The sequence below is a fragment of the Cyclopterus lumpus genome, chromosome 17 (genome assembly GCF_009769545.1).
Source record: "Cyclopterus lumpus isolate fCycLum1 chromosome 17, fCycLum1.pri, whole genome shotgun sequence".
NCBI lineage: Eukaryota > Metazoa > Chordata > Actinopteri > Perciformes > Cyclopteridae > Cyclopterus > Cyclopterus lumpus.
The window spans coordinates 19,837,077-19,859,366 of record NC_046982.1 but is presented as its reverse complement, the minus strand read 5'-3'; the positions used below and the strand labels follow the sequence as shown (position 1 = coordinate 19,859,366).

The following is a 22,290-nucleotide window of genomic DNA, read 5'->3' as shown; positions in this document are numbered from 1 at the left end:
CGGGAACGTGGACGATATATATATATATATATATATATATATATATATATATATATATATATATACACACACACGACTGCAAAAAAAGTCATAACCATAATTCTGTGCTTTTTATATTTAAGTTAATTTGGTCCAAGCCAAAAAAAACAAACAGCCGCGTCGCTGTTCCATCAGGTTTTTTGGGTTTTTTTTCTTCTTCTCACAGTTAAATTTTTTTTTTTGGGAGGGGGGGGGGGGAAATGTGTTTTGTGTTTCTCTCTCCGGTAAATGTTTTTGGCACAAAAAATAAATAAAAAAATGTCACAATCACGTACACACGCCTCTTCAAGTCATTGCGTTAACGTGGAAGTAGAAGAAACCTGAATCCTTGGAAAGCTACATTTTTAATTGATAAACACTGAGACAACACTAGAGCTCTTCTGACAGATTGATGGATTTCCAGACAAGTCAACAGGCCGTTATCTGCACGTGAAGCCCGAAGGCTGCACGCATTACAGACTGTTACCGTAATGTACTTCATGTTTTACAGAACTCGCCTATTTTCACTGCAGGAAACGGACGTAAAAGGACGAAATAAAAGACTATGTTTGGACCTTTCTGTGCAGAGACTGAAACATGTCATTTAAATCCGCTAGTCAGAAGATTTAATAGATTTAGTGACATAAATGTCAAATAAACGATTTAATGCATTAAACATGCTCTTGTCTTAAAAAACCAGGACGTAACAAACCAGTATCCGTAACAAATCACCTTGACATTAAATGAATATACGGTTTGTATGATATACATCATATACACATAGGGTGATACAGGGTCAAAGATGTATGTGTATATATATATATATATATATATATATATATATATATATATATATATATACATACACAGTATATCTCAATAGAAACAAGCTGGTGTGTAAAATCAGCTTTTAAACCTTTATTGAATAAAATTGTCGTTGCTTAATGTAAAGAACAGAGCAATATCTTGATTTTAATCTCTAGAATAGGTCAAACTCCACAAGTGTTGGATACTCTTATTTCTTATGAAGCAATGCATATTTAATAAGTCTGAGATAATCCCGAGGACATCTTCAGGGTGTTTAATACTTTGTGTGAACATTTTACTAAATGCATAAATGATTACCCGATAGTGAGGAATGAAAGGAGCTCTAGAATATCTATTTAAATAAGACAGTCCACTCAGCCTCTCCGTCCCAGCATAACCAGTCCACTCAGCCTCTCCGTCCCAGCATAACCAGTCCACTCAGCCTCTCCGTCCCAGCATAACCAGTCCACTCAGCCTCTCCGTCCCAGCATAACCAGTCCACTCAGCCTCTCCGTCCCAGCATAACCAGTCCACTCAGCCTCTCCATCCCAGCATAACCAGTCCACTCAGCCTCTCCATCCCAGCATAACCAGTCCACTCAGCCTCTCGGTCCCAGTATAACCAGTCCACTCAGCCTCTCCATCCCAGCATAACCAGTCCACTCAGCCTCTCCATCCCAGCATAACCAGTCCACTCAGCCTCTTAATGGTAACCATAATTGACACTCCTGGAGTTTAAGACAGACAGGTGAATAAAACAAGCACACCTGAATCTTAAGACAGACAGGTGAATAAAACAAGCACACCTGAAGCTTAAGACAGACAGGTGAACAAAACAAGCACACCTGAAGCTTAAGACAGACAGGTGAACAAAACAAGCACACCTGGAACTTCTTCTCTGCTGCAGCAGCTTTTGTTCCATTCTCAGTAGTTTTAGGAGTTTTTCATGTGATTTTTTTTGTTTTTAATCTGTAACAAAATACATCAGAAAATATTAAAATACAGCAAAATTATTGCAACAAAAATTGACTAAACTTAAGTGCACTCAACTGTTTTCTCAGGAAACCCGCTAAACTGTATTTAACTACACTTCTTTTTGCTATTATTATGCACCGTGTCTTTAAATATGTAAATATTAAATCGCTGACATATAAGTCTGAGTAAATTAAGTTATATTTTAATAATATTGAAACGTGGAAATAAAACCCCACCACACAAGGGAGCCATGTTATAAAAGGTCTCGTTTATTAATTTAAGTCACACAGAATATTTGTTAATAAAACATCTGCAAAAAAAAAAAGAAAGAAGAATAAACTCTCTAGACCCCGCCAGTGTATGAAGGTATGCAACCGAAGATCCTTTATAAAGCGCAGACGCATCGCTCGGACTTTTCTTTGCATAGACTGCACCGCCATTGGTCTCCCTCAAGACGCCCACGCCGGCACTCCGCTGACCCCATTTAACGTGCCATCCTCCAGGGTTTCCCTACCCAGGAGCCCCTTCTGCTCAGAGTCCACTCTGTAGATGGGGAGGTACGAGCGTGACTAATTGCACTAATTGACCTGAACTCTTTTTGGGAGCATGATTAGGTTAGTGGTCCCTCTGCTGCGCTTAGAAACTGTTTAAGTGTGTTGAAAAAAGGGGGGAGGGGGTGGGATCTCAAACCTTTTGGAGGCCACGACGCTACATATCTGTTCTTCACTTTTTTTTCTTTAATAGTCAATGAAAAAGCTGAAGTTTCCACCAAAAAAAAAAATATATATATATATATATATTCCAAAAGATGCCGTTTTTCAGAAGATGATAGAGAGAGAGGTCATGAGGTTTTCCACCTGGTTATCTCTGGTGCACATCAAATTAACAAATGCCATAATCCCCTCTGCGCGTAATCCCTCAAGTCATCGACCATAATTCATAATTCTTTTGAGTTCATTTGAATGTCAGTGTTTATTTACATAATGAAGTTGTGGGGAGAAAAATAAATAAAAATGCTCTAGACATCATAGAAGGTGTTTCCTCGTCGTGTTTGTTGTCAGAATATAGCTGTGTGGTCTGGGATTTATATTTTTCATCCATACAATAAAAACTACGCCTTCTGGTTTTTTTTTTACGTCATTTACAGAGAAGAATAAAAGCGAGAAATGAAATATAGAAAGCGGGCGTCATATCGGCGTCCGGACACGTCCTCCTCACCACGGGGGGGGGGGGGGAAGCTTCGATTGGGAAATGAATAAAAGGCTCCCCCAAAAAAAAAAAAAATCTTGAAAAAGCATCGCGACCGTGGGGGAAAATAACGGTTGTTTTTCTTCGAGATGTGCGGGCTCACGAGGACGAAGAGGACCGTTTCACTTGAAGAAAGCAACAAAAAAAAAAATCTGCACACGTCCTTCGTGGAGTCTCTCAAAGCAGATCCAGGTCCGCGAATTATTCCAGAACATATGGAACTTCTTCCACAAATATCAAGTATATCACTCTCAAAAGAGGTCTTTTTTTTTTTTTTCATCATTTGATAACCGTTCTCCCGTTCCACCTCTTTTAGGTCCACAGCTTCGATGCAGCATCCCGATGGAGAGAGGCGCGGAAGGGGCGTGGCCTGTCAGGTGGCGTACTTGAGTTTAGGCGTCTGCGGGTTACACGACATACTGCAGAGAGAAGAAGGGAAGCCGGCGGTCGTCGACGTCGACGTCGCCGTCGTCGCGGCGCCTTGGCTCTCCACGAAAATCGGGTCCAGGCAGGCGACTTTGGCGGCGAAGAAAGCGTGAATGCAATGAAGCACGGCGAAGAGGTTGGAGAACTCCAGCTCCTAAAAAAAAAAATAACGAAAATGAAAAGACAAGAGACATCGTAAGTCATACATCTTTCAGAACTTGCGATGCTTTGTCCCGTTGAATAACCGTTTCCTGGACATGCAGCTTTAATGCGAGTTCACCTTCGCTTCGATAGATTTGGAGTCTTGGTTCTGGAATAAGAACTTGATCTTGCTCTTCCCGTCGTCCGACGATCCTTTCAATTGGGAGAACTTGTATCTCCACAGGACGGCCTGAAGAGCGGAAAAGACAACTTTAAAAAGGAAAACAACAACAACAACGTGACTGCATTCCTTTCTCAAGTAAACAATAACATCGCATTGGGTGAGAAATGGAGCGTGTCACCCACTTGTTATTTCTGCCATTAGGACATTTTAACAAGCCGCAGAGATTTCGCCCCGAAATAGCGTCCGTGATTCAATTAGCGTCGGACTGAATAAACAGAAAGCTGCACGGGGAGCCGAACGAGAGGCAGACAGCTGGCCAACGCGTCCGCATGAATATGCATCCGTGTCCCTGCACACTGGAATTATTACCTTGGCATAAAATAAATAATAATAATCTGATTGATTACAGCGCAAGTCTAACACGGCATGCACACAAAAAGAGTAAATCTGATCAGATTCAGAACGTATATATATATATATATATATATATATATATATATATATATATATATATATTTATATTCACGACGCCTCTCCGGCTTTCCTTTGAAAGCCACGATACCTCCGTCTCCTCGGTGTCAATCACGAGCACCTGTAACGGTGCACCTGGATCGGGGCCTCCGGGCGCACGGAGACGCGTTCACTCGTGGGATGGAATTCTCACGAGATTCTGCTCAGTATTATTTTAGTTATGATGTGTTTCTGCTAGAAGGGAGATATCGTACTCTATATTTCACTTTATGCGACAGCTGCGGATACCTCTTACTTATTAATATATTATGATTTCAAATTACATGATTATTGATACATTGCTGTAGATTAACACCCCCCGAACAGTATGAATTAATTATGATAATTTAGCTCACTTTGACCAGCTACATTAAAGTCTTAAACATTAATGGAGCAGTACGTATTAAATAGTAATAAATAATGATGTACCACCGACAGCGGCCATGATGAGCATTTTTACACTAACTATCGGAGGAGCTCCTTTTAGTGTTTGATTTATTCGAGATATTCGCTTTATAAGAACGAAGTAAGATAGTGCGTGTTCTTTTGCTTGGTATTTGTTTAGATTATAATTTTTTTGTAGGAATTATCAGCACTACGGACGCCAGGCTGAAGGCAGGCAGGTACAGGACCAGCATGCACCTGGGGTGGCTGTTCTTTTCAACCAGAGCAAGAGAGGATGTCCTTGTTCTTTGTTTGCTAAAAATATTTGAATCCACAGTGGATATATTTTCTATATATTACTCTGGTGCACGAGGGGCCTTTTATATATTATTATAGATATTAAAGCGCTGGTCTTTTACAGGATTCCCTGGAGATGTCCGATTTAAAAAAAAAAAAAGAAAAAAGATGTGCATGTCTGTGGGCTCCAACGGATCCTATGAAATCATCTCTCAAGTGCTTATGAATTACGCATTCCACGTTGGCAACCGAGTCGTTTAAACTCGCTGGAAACAAGTTGGGAAGAAAGCGACGTTGCGCAACACGGCGTGCAACCTGCTCGCACCTGAGGGACGCTGCCAGCGTTTCCACGGCAGCCTAGTTCCATCTATTCATGCAGGAGGATCATATCAACGTTCAAATGGGAGTTTGTGGTTTTTGTTGTCAGCTCAAGGAACAATGTTTGGAATAATATTCCAGGACCGCACGGGATTCTTCCACCACATAATTCCGATGTATTATATCTTTCATTTATGCCATCGTTTGTATCATATTGTAGCGGAAAGGGAAATGCACAGAATACCACTCGCACCGCCCCCCCCCTGACCCACAACACTTAGCGTGCCTCTGGAGTCATCATTTAATGCAATTACTTTAATTGAGGGCATTTCGATCTCCATATCTAGACTCCCGTATGCGTGTTTATCTTTCGTTAATGGCGTAAGACCGTATCGAGTATACGCCTTACACCTTTTATTTTTTTATTTGACCATTTCTATTTAAGAAAAGTGGAGGAAAATGTATTTGTTTTGTGTATTTTTGTGTATCTTTTGCAGCATCCTCTTAAAAATTAGTACAATTATTCTCCTGTCTGGCGCCCAACTCCTACCTTTAATAGTTGGAAGGGAAACCTAATATAAATAACATAAATGTACCCGATTCCTTGCCGTTTCTCTTGGTTCGTGCAGCTGCTCACGCTCAAGTCTCCGGTGTCAGAGCTTTGGACCTTTGAGGTGTTCTTCCTTTATGAAAAGCCCTCATTAGATATGTAGAAATACTGTGCTTTAACATGTAATATGTTGATGTATCGACAGACTGTACGCCGGTCAGAGCCATGTGCACGGTGCAGGGTGCAGGGCGAGCGAGAGCTCTGAACCGCCGACCCGATGCCAACGCAGTCCAACTTAGACCAGATAGACCAGTCAAAGTCAGAGCCGCGCTGTGTTTTATGCTTTTAAATGTCTTGATAATAACCTTGTTGTATACGTGTTTTAGTTTTATGTTGTGCCTTATAAAGTAACATTGCTACTTTTGATTAAAAAAACAAAACAGACCCATAAACATCTCACCGGGCCAACAGATACATTTCCATTTGTCCAACAGAGTTATTGTAGCCACGGCGTTTCTGATTGAAAGCAATTCAAACGTGCTTTCTGCAATCGGGAGTTTACATATGGATCGTGTTCTCTCTGTAAACAATGCGCTGCCAACATTTCTGTTGTCCTTGGGGGGGGGGGGACGACGACATTGTCGCTTCACATTGCAAGAACGGAGGCCAAGATCTTGCAGAACAATATGGCCGGCGCTCGCGTCCTGCTCATCCGCATAATGTCGGCAAAGGCCAACGTGAGCCATGGGGGGCAAGGGGGTGGTGGTGTGTGTGGGGTGGGGGTGGGGGTGGGTGTGGGTGTGTGTGTGTGGGTGTGTGTGTGTGTGTGTGTGTGGGGGGGGGGGGGCTCACACTCCCAAAATGTGGAGAAAAGGTTAGTAGCACACAACAGAAAAAAAAGGAAAAAACAGGAAAAGAGAGGCTGCGGCATGGTGATTAGTTTCATCACACTGTGTGTTTGCGTGTGTGTGTGTGTGTGTGTGTGTGTGTGTGTGTGTGTGTGCGCGCACAGACTCTCTTCCCCATTCGTATTGATGGTAAAGTATCACACTCACCTTTGAAGCGGCATCAAAGCACACAAAGCCCATGCTGAAGTCGACCGTGAGTCCCATGAGGTGGCTCTCCAGGATGCAGGCGTACGTTTTACACTGCACGGAACAGGAGAACAAGATGTCACCCGGAAAGAGCGACAAGAAGGACACAGAAGCCCCTGAATGTGTTTTCCCATGTGAGCGTAATCGATGTCTTTTAAAAGAAAATTATCGTCAGTTCCCTTCACGCGGCCTACTGTTCAGGTGCCGACCTGTATCCTCTCCACCTCCAGGAACGTGGCCATCTGAAAAACCTTTTCCCAGATCAGCAGCTCGCGCTCCAGCTCCACGCTGAAGAACATGTCCTCGCCGCTCTCCGTCTGGACGCTGAAGCAGTGCTTCCTCTTGTCCAGGAGGTCATTATCCTAAGATAAGACAGTACGGCTGCCATGCTGATCAGGTACAGATGGGCAGAGTGACGTGGAGATAAGACAAAGCAACAGCAGTGCAGTCGTTTTTCCTGAAGCTAAACCCGAGGTCTGCGGGCTTTAAAAGCACTTGAATTATTTCACTCCGTATAACCGACGCTTACGTGAAGGTGATGTGTAACAAACGCGAGCTGAACGGCGCAACGTTTTACCCATAATGCATCGTTTTGTCACCTAAATTAAAGCGTTGTGTAATAAATTAAATGAAATCTGAACCGTCTGTGAGACACTCATGCAGATGAATCGGTGGGTTACTTTATTTTTCTCTCAATGCATCCGGTGCTCATCGCTCCTCTGAACGCTCGAGAAAAAAAAAGAAAAGGAAACCCGGAGCGGGCCGGCCTTACCTTTAAGATCTTGCACATGATTTCGTACACAGTGAAGCTTTTCTCGGCTCTGGTCCAGTCCCACGTCGTCACCTGAAGAAAAAAAAAAGAAAAAATAATAATAATGTCACATATATTTTGATAATGAAGAATGGCTTTATTAAAAAAAAAAGAAGGAAAGAAAGTAAAAGTGATGGAAATACTTTTAAATACAATTACAGTTTGACCCCCACCGCCCTCGTAAACCATTGCTATACATGTCAAGCTAAAATCTGACAGTTTACCAAAAAAAAAAATAATAAATGAAATATGGAAGCAGCTTTTATCAGCTAGGTAGTTAATGTGAGTGGTGCATTGACATTCAGGAATAGCACTGTTCATGTATTGCACGTCCTGTTCAATAAAACTAAATGTTATTCCTTAAATGGTTTAAATGGTTTAAAACACATGTAGTCACACTTTAATGTTTTTATATATTTAAACGGCACGCTTCACTTTGACAAAAGAAAACCCTTTTTCGCGATATCTTAACCCCGCTTTACGTAGACGGATATCCTCAGAAAGTAGCCCAACCGGGGGTAAACCAGACCGATCCTCGGGGGCGGGGCTTCCAGGTGTCAATCATTTGATGAACCTTTATTATTTATTTTTAAAAAGCGGTCATCCTGAGGGGTAATTTTCCTTCTCTTGGTCTGCAACGAGCTTCTACGTGACACACACACACACACACACACACACACACACACACACACACACACACACACACACCCACTCACATTAGCATATTCCATTTATACGAGCAGATTCAAGGCAATTGCAGTTTTCCTATCAATCTCTTCTCATCTCCAGCACCATCAACAACTTATCCTTCTTGTCATAATCACTTAAGTGGGCTGGCAGTATGTAAACAGATTTAATGATGCTCATCAATCAGGAGGAAGATCAATGCGGCAACCAAAAGATGATGACGCTTCCTCCTTCTTCTTCTTCTTCTTCTTCTTCTACTGGGTGGAAAAACATGTTCTCCTTCAACAATACATTAACGTGACGTGAAGCAAAAAGAAATTCTCCCGCGGAGTCCAAACGGGCGTTTTTTTTGCGTCTTCTGATGCTCGAAAAGAGGAAAAAAAAGTGAGCCGAGACAAATGTGAGGATTTCGCGATGTGAAAAACTTACGGGAGGCGCCGAGAACTTAAAGAGGGAGGAGCCCCGCAGAGCGAGGAACTTTGGGGAATACATTCGGTCCTGAACGGAGTCCTGCTCCTTCTCGTCCACCCAGCCCATGTAGATGATCTACCCGACGGGGAGAGAGAGGCGAGTGGTCGGGAGGCAAAAAGATGGGTTAAGAAACATCATAACACTTCTCTCCTCCGGGTCTACACTAACATGATCAATACTTCTGACAATAAGCTTTGTTTTCAGTGTCGGCAATGCATCAGTAGGATCAATAATTAATAACAAATGCATGGTGTCGTGGTGACTGCGACACAGTTTCAAGCATGCATGCGTGCAGCAATCGTGTCACTGGTGCAAATAACACAACAATAACATTTATAAATGTATTTTGTGTCTGCGTGGATGTGATTAACTAACATTTCCATATAACACAACACATCAAATATAATTATTTCTTTTTAACAATATTTGTGTAAATCGAGTTTTCCTACATTGAAATGGATCAAACCACATTCGAGGAGGTTATTAATAATAAACGGTGTTTTTTTTCTTCTTTTCTTCCCTCTCCAAATTTTTACTTGATTGCTTATTAAGTCATGAATATTTAACTTCAATTGAAAGATACTTGTGAAAGAAAAAATGATCAGGGGCTTTAAAAGATTACCATTCAGGTACTCCTATTTTTTGTTTTTTTTCTAGGAGATTAAATATCTGACAGATCTAGGAACAAAAAAAAAATCACATAAAAATCCAATATTATCACTCTTGTCTAATAGAAAAAGTGGTACTGAAGACGTATTAACATGGCATTTATGTTCATATTGCCCACATGAAGGCGGATGGGAAGATAACAGAGAAAGAAAGTAAAGCAAATGTTCACAGACTTGATTATTTATTATATTTAAATCAAGTGCATCTCAACATCAGCGCTCGTTAATTAAATCTGGGTGATTGCAAACCTTTGGAGTGAAAGATTCGGGACACGTAGTCACGTCGCTTCCTCTCTTAAAAAAGAATCGTCGAGTGAATTCACACGCTTTTTTTTTTTTTTGTGGCACAAACCCCAAAATAAATTAGTCGCATTATCTCCCCGTGTTTAGACGACAGCGGCGGGCCGACTGAAGGCGCTCCTCTTTCTTCCCGATCATCCCTCTGCGGACGAGCTTTAATGATGCAAAGCGTTCTCCTCGCGTTGCAATAGACGGAAAGACATCGCACCGTGCACTGGCTGACCTGATTAGAGCCACTTGTTATACAAGATGGGGGTAAAAATGAAAACACCTTACCTGCTGGTTGACTGGGAAATTACGGTTAATCTTCTTCACCTGTGAAAATGCAACAAGAACACATCAAATGAGAACATTAAAAACCACATTTTCAGACACCGGTTACTGGCAGAATAATCAAATTGTCTCAGAACCAATGAACTCCCAGTATCTGTGCTAACAGGTTAACCACTGAATACCGTTAGAGCTACTTCATTTAGTCGATGCATGCAAATTACAGAATGAAATAGATAGTCATTTCCACAAGGACCCCGAGGCCGCTCCCTTCAAATATACGTATAAAGAAATCCATTTAAAGAAATCCATTCTCTCTGTGATAATAAACTACCGAGAGAGAGCAGTCAGGCTTTAAATTAGGAAAAAAAAAAAGCTCAGATCACAGGTATCACTCCCCTAATCCGACACTAGACTTAATACTAGCAATATAACTCTTTCTTAGCAGAAGAAACACCACGTTAAGCCAGCCCGGACCAGAACTCGTCCTCCTATAGAGGCGAGTCACAGCTGCTGGAGGTGAAAAGTGCCCTAAAGTAATGGAGGAACGCTCCATTACACGTACTCAAGTAACATTGTAATGCCCGGGGGTTCGTACACATTTACGATGGATTTCCATGACTTTTCCCATGACTTTTCCCATGACTTTTCCCATGACCAAACATGTTGTGCGTACATGAAAAAGTGAGAAAATGTAGCGCGGAAAAAAAATGTGTCTTTCTTTTTAAAAAAGCATATTAATTATTTTTTTTAAACTAAATGCAACAAATTTCCATGACTTTTCCAAAACTTTTTTTTTTTCCTCAATGACTTTTCCAGGCCTGGAAGAAAACAAAAAAACATTCCATGACTTTTTCCAGGTTTTCCATGACCGTACGAGCCCTGTAACGCAGCATATTCCTTTTTTTTGCTCATGAATAATCGTTACTATTAACACCCGTCACATTTGGATGTATTCTACTCTTATCTATAGGCAGGTGATCATGCTGCAGTCTCTCCAGCCGAACCAGCTGGTCCCAGGTCTGCTGCTGCAGCCACGCCTCCACTCGACTCTTGTTCAAAGCAGCCAGTTAGCGGAGAGACCACGTTATCTCCTAATCTGAGATGTAATTGATCTGTGGGGCTCAATAGACACAGTTCATTATGCACATGATCTGATGATTTATTTGGCAAATCATAAAATAATACAAGAGACAAGCAAAGCATGTCATGTGGAAAAAACACAACTTTACTTATTGGTGCGAACAGAGTATAATATTATAATTTATTACTATTTTGTGATCAGATTTGAGAGATTCCGACTATATTCTGGTAAATATATATAGTCTGGTAAATATATATACATATATATATATATATCACATATATATATGTATATATATCACATATATATATGTATATATATCACATATATATATATATATGTGATGTACATATATATATGTGCTATATATACATATGTGATATATATACACGTGATACATATATATATGTGATATATACATATATATATATATGTACCTGTATATATGTGATATATATACACATATATATGTGATATATACATATATATATGCAATATATATATATATATATATATATATATACACACACATACATATATATATATATATATATGTGATATATATACATACACACATACATATATATGTGATATATATACACACATACATATATATACACATATATATATACACACATATACACATATATATATATATATATTTATATATATGTATGTGTATATACACACACATACATACATACATACATATATATACACATACATAATGTTTTATCATACGGCTCAACTCTAACTTTCCAAGGGGTTGCTAGGCAGGTAACCGGTTATGATACGTCAGCTTAATAATGATGAGTCGTGCATGCTTTGCAGTGTAAGTTTCTGTCACAGATTTCCCTTTTTTGTTTTGGTTTCCGGTTCATCTGGTTACGACTTTAAACAAATATTCAACATGCATGTTTAGTTTTTTTCACTACTTTTCAACGCCAAAGGCCAAGAAACGCAGCGTTGCATTTAAAAACATCTCAAGTGCCCCGTGGACACCCCACTGTGGGGGTTTTAAAGAGCATTTTAATTGATAATTACATATTTCATACATACCCCACATTTATATAACACTATAATATTGATGCACCTTTATGTCCAGTAATTTAACGACATTTGTTCAAGACAAGTATTTTACTACAAACAGTTCAATTGTATGACGGTAAAATGAAGCATAATTTTAATTATGGCCCTGGTGTTTGTGCTATTTCGGTGCCCAATTATTCTATTTACACACACAAAAAAAGGTCCATCTATGAATATTAATTTTGACTTTGAAAAGCAGGGGAACACAAAACAAGCCCCTCACGTATATTCTCAAGTTTTACAGTTGTTGTTGTTGTTTTAAGGTCTTTGTGGGACTCTGGCTGATCCTCAGCCTAATAAATCAATCAATAAAGAAAATCACTTTATTCGTCCCAAATAGGTTGCGCAGCAGTGAAAAAAATATTATAAAAAGGCATACAAATACATCACATAATAACCAAAAAGACGCATTATACTACAAAAAAAAATCTTTTTTAAATCTTAAAATTTGGACTGGAAAATATAAAAACAACGTTATTACCGTCAGCCTGATGGAGGCAATTTAGATGCATGATTGCGAATACAAGTTCTGCTTATATCGGTTATATATTTGTTTTTTAACTACTGGACATTTAAGGTCACAATCCTACATGAGGATGAAACATGGACATATATGGATGAATTATAATAGCTTTGGGGCTCCCCAAAAAAAATAAAAAATAAAATCGACGCTTGTCCAATACTTTGCTTTATGACTAAATACCTGCAGAACTAAAGCCACTCTCATCAGCCTCAGTTTGTTTATTAGTGCTAATAAGCAGCTGGTGACGGTAGACACGGTCGCGTTACCGTGACGACGCCGACATTCAACTCCAAGTGACAGCAACCGATCTCCTCCTTTAAAACGTAACGCCGGTCCGAAGCGTAAAATCGACATAGCAACAAAATAAAAAAAATAAGTGTCTTTTTTCAATTAGACGTCTGTTTTTTTTTTCACCAGCAAGAAAGCTGTCCGTCCCTCATCCGTCTAGGTTGCTGTAGCTCAGGCGCACGCCTCAGTGAAAGCAAAATAAAGAGGGCCAGAGAATGAGAAATGCACTCTCTCCATTGTTGAGGCCATTCTGGCAGTGAGTGATCAGTGTGTCCCTCACTTCAGCCACTCCAATTAACCAGGCCTCCATTATTCCACTCTCTCTCTCACACACACACACACACACACACACACTCGGTATAAATCCCTGTTTTTCACTCCGCGCTCTGCATTCAATCGTCTTGAAGCTGACTGGTTACATATATTTATAGACGTCGACTTAAATTAAGACTCTCCGCGAAATGGAACTTAACGGTACGACGATTGGAAACGCACCTAAACGTCAGCAGCGTTTGTATTTGACTCCTCCCCCCCCCCCCCCCCCCCCACGCCCCCCCCTCCCCATCTTCACCGAGCGGCATCGCCCATCTGGAAAACACACGCTTTGTGGGTTGTTTGTTTTTTTTATATCCCCGACAATATGCTCACAACAAGAGGAAAAAAGACACAACGTATTACGTTGAATTATAGATAACGAGTGCACAGGGGGGGTTTTTTGGGGGCTGGAGGGGAGTCAGTGAAGTGCGGCGTCGTTATCGTGACCCCGAGCTCGGAGAAAATAAGCGAGTACTCCGCTGATGGAGTGGGAAAGACATTAGTGTGCGTCCACTCAACAAAGCGTGACATTTGCATAAAAAAAAAAAAGGGGGGGGGGGGGGGACTCCCGAGACGATCCGCACAAATTGAAACTCTTCCGCGTCAACTCCCAGGCCCCCACGACCGACGTGGTATATTATGGGTTATCGTTGCCCCGGCGCGCGTGTTATTTATTTATTATTTCCTCACACTCACATTGTGCTTGGTGAGACCGGAGATGTTGCCGGCCAGAGCCTGAAGCCAGTCCAAGCAGTCCTCCGCCGTGGGGAACTGGATCACGCCGCTGCAGACTCCGTCCACGGCCACCAGCTGGAAGGCATGACTCCTGAAAGGAATGAAAAGGTAAAAGTTAAAAGATTATATTTAGCGTCGATGTCAACTACAAATTACATACTCCTTTTTTTTATTGATTCGGTGCGATCGAGGAAGCTTTCGCTTTCCATTTATGTCGGCAGGGGGATGAGAAACTCACTGGCAATGTGTCATTTTTCTCAACTTTACTTTAGTTTCGGGGGTGGTTGTTCCATTTAATTTCATCTGACATCTTTGTTATTGATTGTTTTGGCCACTAGGGGGCAATGGAGGACACGACGCTGACATATTATCCCTTTTTTAGGTTGATATAGCAAACCTGTCTGCAAACAAGCTTATTTACACGCCCCGCAGTCAAAGTCATGTTACTAAGTCGAATATTAATACTCTTTTAGCTGTTTTTTGGTGTGGAAAAATGTCTTTTTTTTTAGATGCTATGCTCACCAGCTAGTCGCTAGCGGCTGTCTGGTGCTGACAGATTGTGTTTAGTAGTTTGTCCATTGTTGCACCACCTGCCATGACAAATTCCTTGTATGTGAAAACATAATTGGCAATAAAAGGTTCTGATTAACACGTTTTCAAAAATGATATATATAATATTATAGATATGTTTTCAGTCTGATGTGCAAAAAGATGTTAAGTTGATCTTTAATTTTGTCCCAAATCAAAGTGAACCCATTGCCCACGACATGTCTAATCAATCTAAAAATGGCACAATGCACGCGCAATTCTCAGTTAATTAACTAAAACGCGCCAAACCACAAGTGTGGTCCATTTAGAGGCAATGCACAAGATGGCCGTCTCCATCATCCACAGTGGAGCGAAATTAAAATGTATTTATTGACAGCCAAACAGCTTATTAAGTCAAGCATCCGCTATTCAGTATCCGTCCAACTGCAACACCATATTGCGCTCATCTAATTGCGTTTGAAGGGAATAGACTAAATGGGAGAAAGGATATATTTTTTTTCCAGATGAAGGATTGCAGTCTGCTCCATTTAAAAAAAGGCAAACACCTGACGAGTAGCCGTCCTGTAGAGCCTTTTTACAGATAGAGATACCAGCTCCCCCCGCAGCTCACCTGCAGACGTCAGAGCCCGGGTTGTACTGCGACAGGCGCGAGTGAAGCAGTGGAATGAGGCGCAGGTCCACCCATCTCTTCTCCCAGCGGAGCCCCGGGGACGTGGGCCAGGACGAGCAGGACAGCGTGTCCTGCAGAAAAGAGGGGGGGAAGAGGGGGGTGGAGGGGGGCGAAACCGCGACTTAAAGAGGAGCTCGTCGTTTTCCAAACAATCGACGGGGGGAAAAAAAACCAGTACCGTGTTAGGGTGGTAGTTCAAGTGCAGGCCGCTATCGCACAGAGGTGAGGAGGTCCCACTACTCTGGTCGCTGGGGATGCCTGAATGTACAGGGACACACACACACACACACACACACACACACACACACGAGAGACAATAAACCCTCCAAACTCAACGCCAAACATGGATTTCATGCTCCGCTGTTCCAATGACGAGTGTTCAATCAATTGCGCCACAATGGGCAACGTCTTCATACGCCGCCTCTCTCGCTTTATACATCTTTAGCAAAGTGAATTTTGCTCTTCGTCGTCACCCCGGACAACCGATATCTCTCGACAGGAATTAACACCCGGCTACAAATACTCTTTGGTTAATTATTTTTCACGGTGATTATAGGCCGATACTTTAATCATAGGAGTGCTTTGCCTCACATGTGCAGTCTTCACACACGGGCAGTTTCAGAAAGGCCGGAGTCTTCTTCAGGAACGAGACGTTGAGAGTCACTTCTTCGCCGGCGTTTCTCAACACCTGGACCTGGAAAGTCAAAAAAAAGAAAAAACGCATAAGGAGGATATCTTTTTGTTTGCAGGAGCTGTGAACTGCTCGGGTGTTTTCTTGCTAACGCCTCTCTAAGAGTGGAAAAGCCAAGATAAGACTTACACAGACACATTTCTTGCAGTTACATAACAAAAACACCCCCCCCCTAAAAAAAAAACCCTGAAACAATGGGTTTTACATGCCAAAAAAAAAAAGATACAAATCCTTAAAGTGAGACACGATAAGCGGGTTGAAAGAGCGGCCGCAGTGCAAAATATGAGATATGAGGCGACGGCTTACCACTTCCTCGTGGCGATAACTTCGGACGTTTATTCCATTTATCTGGAAACAAAAAAGGAACGGGGTTACCCTAAAATAAAATATATACCGCTGGCAATCACATCACTGTAACTTTAAAAAAAAAAAAAAGAAGAAAAGATTAATGAGGAAAAGCACAATAACTGTTATGGCATCTGAAAAACTGCAAATAAAGAAAAAAAAGAAGTGACATCCGCAGACGCCGTTGAATACAGAGAGCGGCTCCGGCTGGCTCGGACAATGTTTTTGGTGTGATTACGTGTAACCAATGAAAAAAAGATTTGGGGTGTGACATTTAAGGGGGATGCAGCTCCATGTGGCACATGAATTATTAAACATACAAGTGTGTGTTCCATATAGGATGTGTGTAAACAAGAGCTTTTTTTTTTTTTACCTGAAGGATGCCGTCTCCAATGAAAAGCAGCCCAGAGAGTTCAGCTGGAAGTAAAAAATATATATATAATAACAAAACTAACTAGTGGAAAACTCTTTCCAAAAAAAAAAAAAACAATATACCTTTTTGTTCTTTTGATATCTTGGATATTACGACCGGGATGTTGTGCTCCGCTCCACCCTGGAGGACAAACACAATTACAAGAGGACCACAAAAACACTCCAAGGCAACTCGATTTCCCAGCGAGTCCTTCAGCTTGACAAGAAAATGATCAATAACACTTGTTGGGACTTAATTTAAAAAGGCGGTCGGGACGGGCCGGCCTAATCAGACGGGATCTAAATTACCTTGATGCTCAGGCCGAACCCTCCGATCGTCTGCCTCCTGATCGTTACCGTCCTTTCCTGGAAGAGATTCAGTTAGAACCGAGAAAACGAGTTCAGACCCGACGCCGAGCTCTCAGAGACGCGAGGGGAGCTATATTACATAATTATACATAGTATAGTAGGAAGTGGTGATAGTGCAATGTTGTAATTTTTCTTTGCTTTTCTTGGTTGTACAACATTCGTGATTTTGAGCAACATTCAAGGACATTCGTTCATTATCAAACACAGTTCATTGATTTTTAAACCAAAGTTGTGTGTTGTGTGCAATGCAGTACGTGGATGTTACTCATTCTCTCACACACACACACACACACGCGCACACACACACACGCCTACTGTATCCAAGACAGTTTAGACAAAGACGTGGTGGGTAAGATGGCAAAAATATAGTTTGATTCTTTTCTTTAGTTTACAGCACGATGTTTATTGAAGATTCAATGTTTCCTGTCGTCCTGCAGGCGAATTCACAACATGTAACAACTTAACAGACTTATTCATAATTATTCCATGAATCATGAAAGAAATGTGGAAATAGCCATATTTATTCTGCCTTTGTGTACATATTATTGTATATTGTACATATTATTCTGCTACCGTAGACTGTTTACTGTTTTATCTACTGTTGTTATATTGATCCTACCATGTCTTGTGTGCCTTTGCTGCTGTAATCCTGTACATGTCCTCACTGCAGGACTAATAAAGGATTATCTTATCTTATCTTATATTGTTTGTCTCATATGAGAGATTGTTGTTGTTTTACAATAATTGACTATATTGTGACAGGTATTTGTGACTTGACTGCTCTTCACAGTGGTCGTTGCAGCCTGTGGCTCCAGAATAAAGACGCTGGCCCGACACATTTTACATATTTAGGTGCCGACAGCGTGCAGGAAGTCGGCGCTTTCTCTGACGCGTAGAAGTGTAAAGTGGTCACCGGGGCTAAGGAAGTCTTCACTCGGAGTGCCCGATAAGCTAATGCGGGTACCGCTGGAACACATCTTCCCCCTGCGCTTCCTCCATTTATCGTACAGCAACATCCCTGGGATGAATAATTCCATTTTGAGAGGGTGGGGGGTAAGTGATGTGAAGTAATGTGAAGGCAGAAAAAGTTGTGAGACGGGCGCGGCTTAATTATTAGGCTCCGTGATGCAGCAGGTTAATCACTATTAAATAGCACCAATTGATTGATGAGGAACAGATGAACTGAAGCATATTTGTTATTAGCGCGGACGTTCTTTGTTCTCCGTATATTTGAGCTGTAACCTTTCACGTGTTGCACCACATGCAACTCACACGCCCGTGTGTGCGTGTGTGTGTGTGTCGCTTACATAACACACTGCTAACAAATATGTCCCAAAGATCTCGAGGGCTCACGCGCTTCGGCGCTGCACTTTCTCGGGTGCTTAGCAATTCACGCCGAGTGTGAAGTCAATCGGATGAACGGTTGTTGAGAAAAATCAAAAAGACACGTAGAGAGAGACAAGAGGCTCCTTCCAGCTCGAAGGCGAGCGTGTGAAGTGTGGCACGGCGGCGTTTAGTGATGGAGAGGTTGGGCAGACGGCGGGGTTTTACTCACGCTGGAATAAAAAGGCTCCCCCGACACACAGATGACGTCTTGCTCTTGAAGGGTCAGGAGATCTTTGGCCAAGTGCAGTCGAATATTAAACGGATCCTCGTTCCCTTCTTGCATCAAGTAAATCCCAGTCTTTGTCTGCGAACAACAGCCAGAGAGGTAAAATCATCCATCATCCCTCCGTGACTGAATTAACCGGCCGTGAAATGAAATGTTGTTGAATGCCCGCTGCGGGATGAACATGGAAATTATAGGATACAGAGCTTTGGTGACGTCTGTTATTTTCTTTTGGAACAAAATAACCACATTCACCATCTCTGAGTAATAAACACACATTTTTATATATATATATATATATATATATTTATATATTCATATATATATTTATTTATTTATATATTTATTCATATATTTATATTTATTTATTTACATATAAATATATATAAATAAATAACAATAAATAATATATATAAATAAATATATATATACAGTATATATATATATAAACACATACAGTATATATTACACACACACACATATATATATATATATATACACATATGGAATAATGAGCCAACGCTCTGAGAAGCAGCTTTTTATGATTGGTGTGCTTTGGATACACACTGGCTGGGAGAAAATAAAAATCATATCATCTAATTAGTTCTACTTGTAACGCTGATGAGGATGATGGCAAATTAAGAACCTGTGAAATTAAGTGGCTGGAACCAAGCTCGCCCTCCACATTTGAATTTCCCTGCTTCACACAGGGAACTGTTTCCAATGATCCATTTAAAAAAAATGTTAAAAAAACGTGCTAATCCGCACACATTTGCATTCTGTGTATCTCCTCCTCCTCCTCCCCCCCTGGCTAATTGCAATGCCTGGCCTGTCCTTGACTTAAAAAAGGGGGTCTAAATAAAAGAAGCACCTTCACCTGACTAGACTGCCAATAGATAAATAACATTTTTAAAAAAGGCTCCAGAGTCAGCGTCCTTGTCGCCTGGGATACGCCGCTCATCAGTCAACAAGCCTATTCTTAGCCGGAGCATCTCGACTGCAGGTCGAGACTTGAATCAAAGTTCGTTCTCGCAGCATTATTATCTGACGCCGTCATGAGGAATGTGAAGAAATGAAGCCCCCCCCCCCCCCCCCCCCCCGGCTGCGGCGTCGGAATAGAAACGCGGAGCACATTAATTCACATTATTTGAAGTAACACGTGCGCGAGAGTCATTAGCCGAGCAGAATGAGGGCGGGCGTGCCTTAATTGCACATGGCTGGGTCAGAGCGCGTGGCGGAGCGGCGTTTGACCCGCTGCAGCGCTTGCATCGCAACATAATTAGGCTTATCTGCGATCCTATTGTACGCTCATCTATCACTCTTCAAACACCCCTCCGGTGTTATCTCCAGCGTCGTCTCTCTAATCTGAAATCACGCGTATGAATATTTCCGATGCAAGGACATCTCTTTCCAACCCAGGTGTGTCGGAGCGATGGGAGCAGTGGGACACACGTGGGAAGGCCTGGTATTAAAAGTTAAGCATATTTTTAGCAACAAGTTATTAGCATCATTAGAAAACTATTTCTCCTGGCAGACTAAAGGTGTTTAAAACAATATTACGACTTCATTTATCCCTGATGAATAAAAAGCATAGATTTAAAATATAGTGCGCTACTATCCAATATGTGTTTGTAAACAAATGAAAAATAAACTTGCAGGGGCAGAGATCTTTATCAAGTGAGCATGGCTAATTATGACTTTTTTTAGGGAGCAGCGGCTAATTCGTTTTTCTCTTTCAGAAGCCTGTTTGCTTGTATGTGTGTACTTGTTGATTAGGTTATTTGTGCAAGTGTAACAATGAATGGAATAAAGGGGGAGCGGTGAGTGTGTGTGTGTGTGTGTGTGTGTGTGTGTGTGTGTGTGTGTGTGTGTGTGTGTGTGTGGGGGGGTGGGGGGAGAGTCGCTGAGGCTGCATATGCACAGGGTCCCAGATGTATGAGCCGCCTAGCCGCATGATGTTGTTTCAGGCTGCTTGGAAATGCCAAAGCTGCTTCTATAATCAGTCAATTTACTGTCAAAATATGACATTGATTGAATCCTACTCACCTCTTCATTTGAAGTCTTGAAATCCATGTGCTACTACGCAGTGAGGGATACTGTGACGGGGCAAAATAACAAGATCCAAGTTAGTCCGGGGAGGGATGAAAAAAAAAAAAAACGTACAGACGATTTAAACTAGCATTGTTAGCAGGACCCCCCCCCCCCCTATTTATATGATATACTCCTAGATATATAACTCGACTGGAGAAGCGATCCCTTGCAGAATACCGGAGACCACTCAGCGTTTGATGAATAATTCACGAGCAAAAAAAAAAAAAAAAAAAAAAAGGTGAGAACCCAGGTATCCTAATAAACGTCTCGATATTGAATCCAGCGCTGCAGCTGACGCCTCGTCGGAAAGACACAAAAAAAACTGGGCCCACTGCAGCAGAAAAACACCACAGTTTAAGTACAACAACCAAAGTGGAGAAGAAATGTTATGCGAGAAGCCCCGTTTACACAAACCAGTCCCACTCGGTTGTAAATCAGACACGACGGCCACTCGACACTTGAATTATGAAACCTCACCTCGGTAGAAAGGCCCCCAGTGCTTTGTACGGCGAGATCTAGCCATCGAGCGGCGAGGCGGCGCCCGATCCGAGCCGCGGCGGAGGGCCTCCCCGCATCATGGCCGCAGCTGTTCCAACACAAACGAAAAAGAAAAGTTAAAAGTCTGAAAATAAAGCTCGAAAAAAAACAACGTCCTTGTTTCTTTAGATTGCGGTTTTTAAAAAGAAGCTTTTTTTTTTTAATGGGGGGGGGACTCGAAAGTTGAAATCAAAAGGATTCCAGGAGACTCTTGGCCTGAATACTTAATGCGGAAATATTCTAGATAACCTAACACACACACACACACACACACACACACACTCTCCCTCCAAGAATCCATTGACCAGCATGCCGCCGCAGTACGTGCTAAGCTAAGCTGCCAGTTTATTAGGGGCAATGACGCAATAGACTGCATTCATTGTACCTAATAAACTGGCCGCTCAGTGTCCGTTTATACTGATTTGTGTAGTGAGGAATACATATCATGTTACAGGAATTATACAGATGATAGTAACACTAATAATTTGATATAGTGCTGTGACGACGACGTGACAGTTCACGCGATTGATAATCGATTTATGTTGAGTTTTTGTGATTGATAATGTGTTTTGTACGACTGAAGTTTTATCTTTTTTTAGAAATCCGATCTGAAGAAACGGAGATCACAGAGAGCCGCCGCCGCCTCGTCCAGCCGTTCGGGAGACGGGTCGACACGCTTTTTGGAAAATTGAACGTCTTGGCGTGAAAGATGTGTCTGCGGCTCCGAGACGAGCGCTTTGTCTCAGCGGGTGACCTCTACGCGTCCCGCCAAGGTCGTTAAATAAAGCGAACCTTTTTAGTGGCTTTTTAGGTCGTCGTCAGGTAT

At 41.6% G+C, this 22,290-nt stretch overlaps 1 protein-coding gene across 1 annotated transcript; it reads right to left on the bottom strand.

Moving 5' to 3' along the window:
* Positions 1-3,420: 3,420 nt before the first annotated feature.
* sntg1 (syntrophin, gamma 1) lies at positions 3,421-21,464 on the bottom strand. Its single transcript, XM_034556041.1, has 18 exons — positions 21,405-21,464; positions 20,883-20,932; positions 18,783-18,917; positions 17,168-17,224; positions 16,943-17,000; positions 16,821-16,864; positions 16,409-16,450; positions 16,003-16,105; positions 15,590-15,669; positions 15,352-15,482; positions 14,154-14,283; positions 10,165-10,203; positions 8,879-8,995; positions 7,724-7,795; positions 7,161-7,313; positions 6,913-7,005; positions 3,754-3,864; positions 3,421-3,627 (listed from the first exon to the last, which is right to left on the bottom strand). Exons 2-18 carry the CDS (start codon positions 20,907-20,909, stop codon positions 3,421-3,423), a joined length of 1,599 nt encoding a protein of 532 aa, XP_034411932.1. The 5' UTR covers positions 20,910-20,932; positions 21,405-21,464.
* Positions 21,465-22,290: the final 826 nt, after the last annotated feature.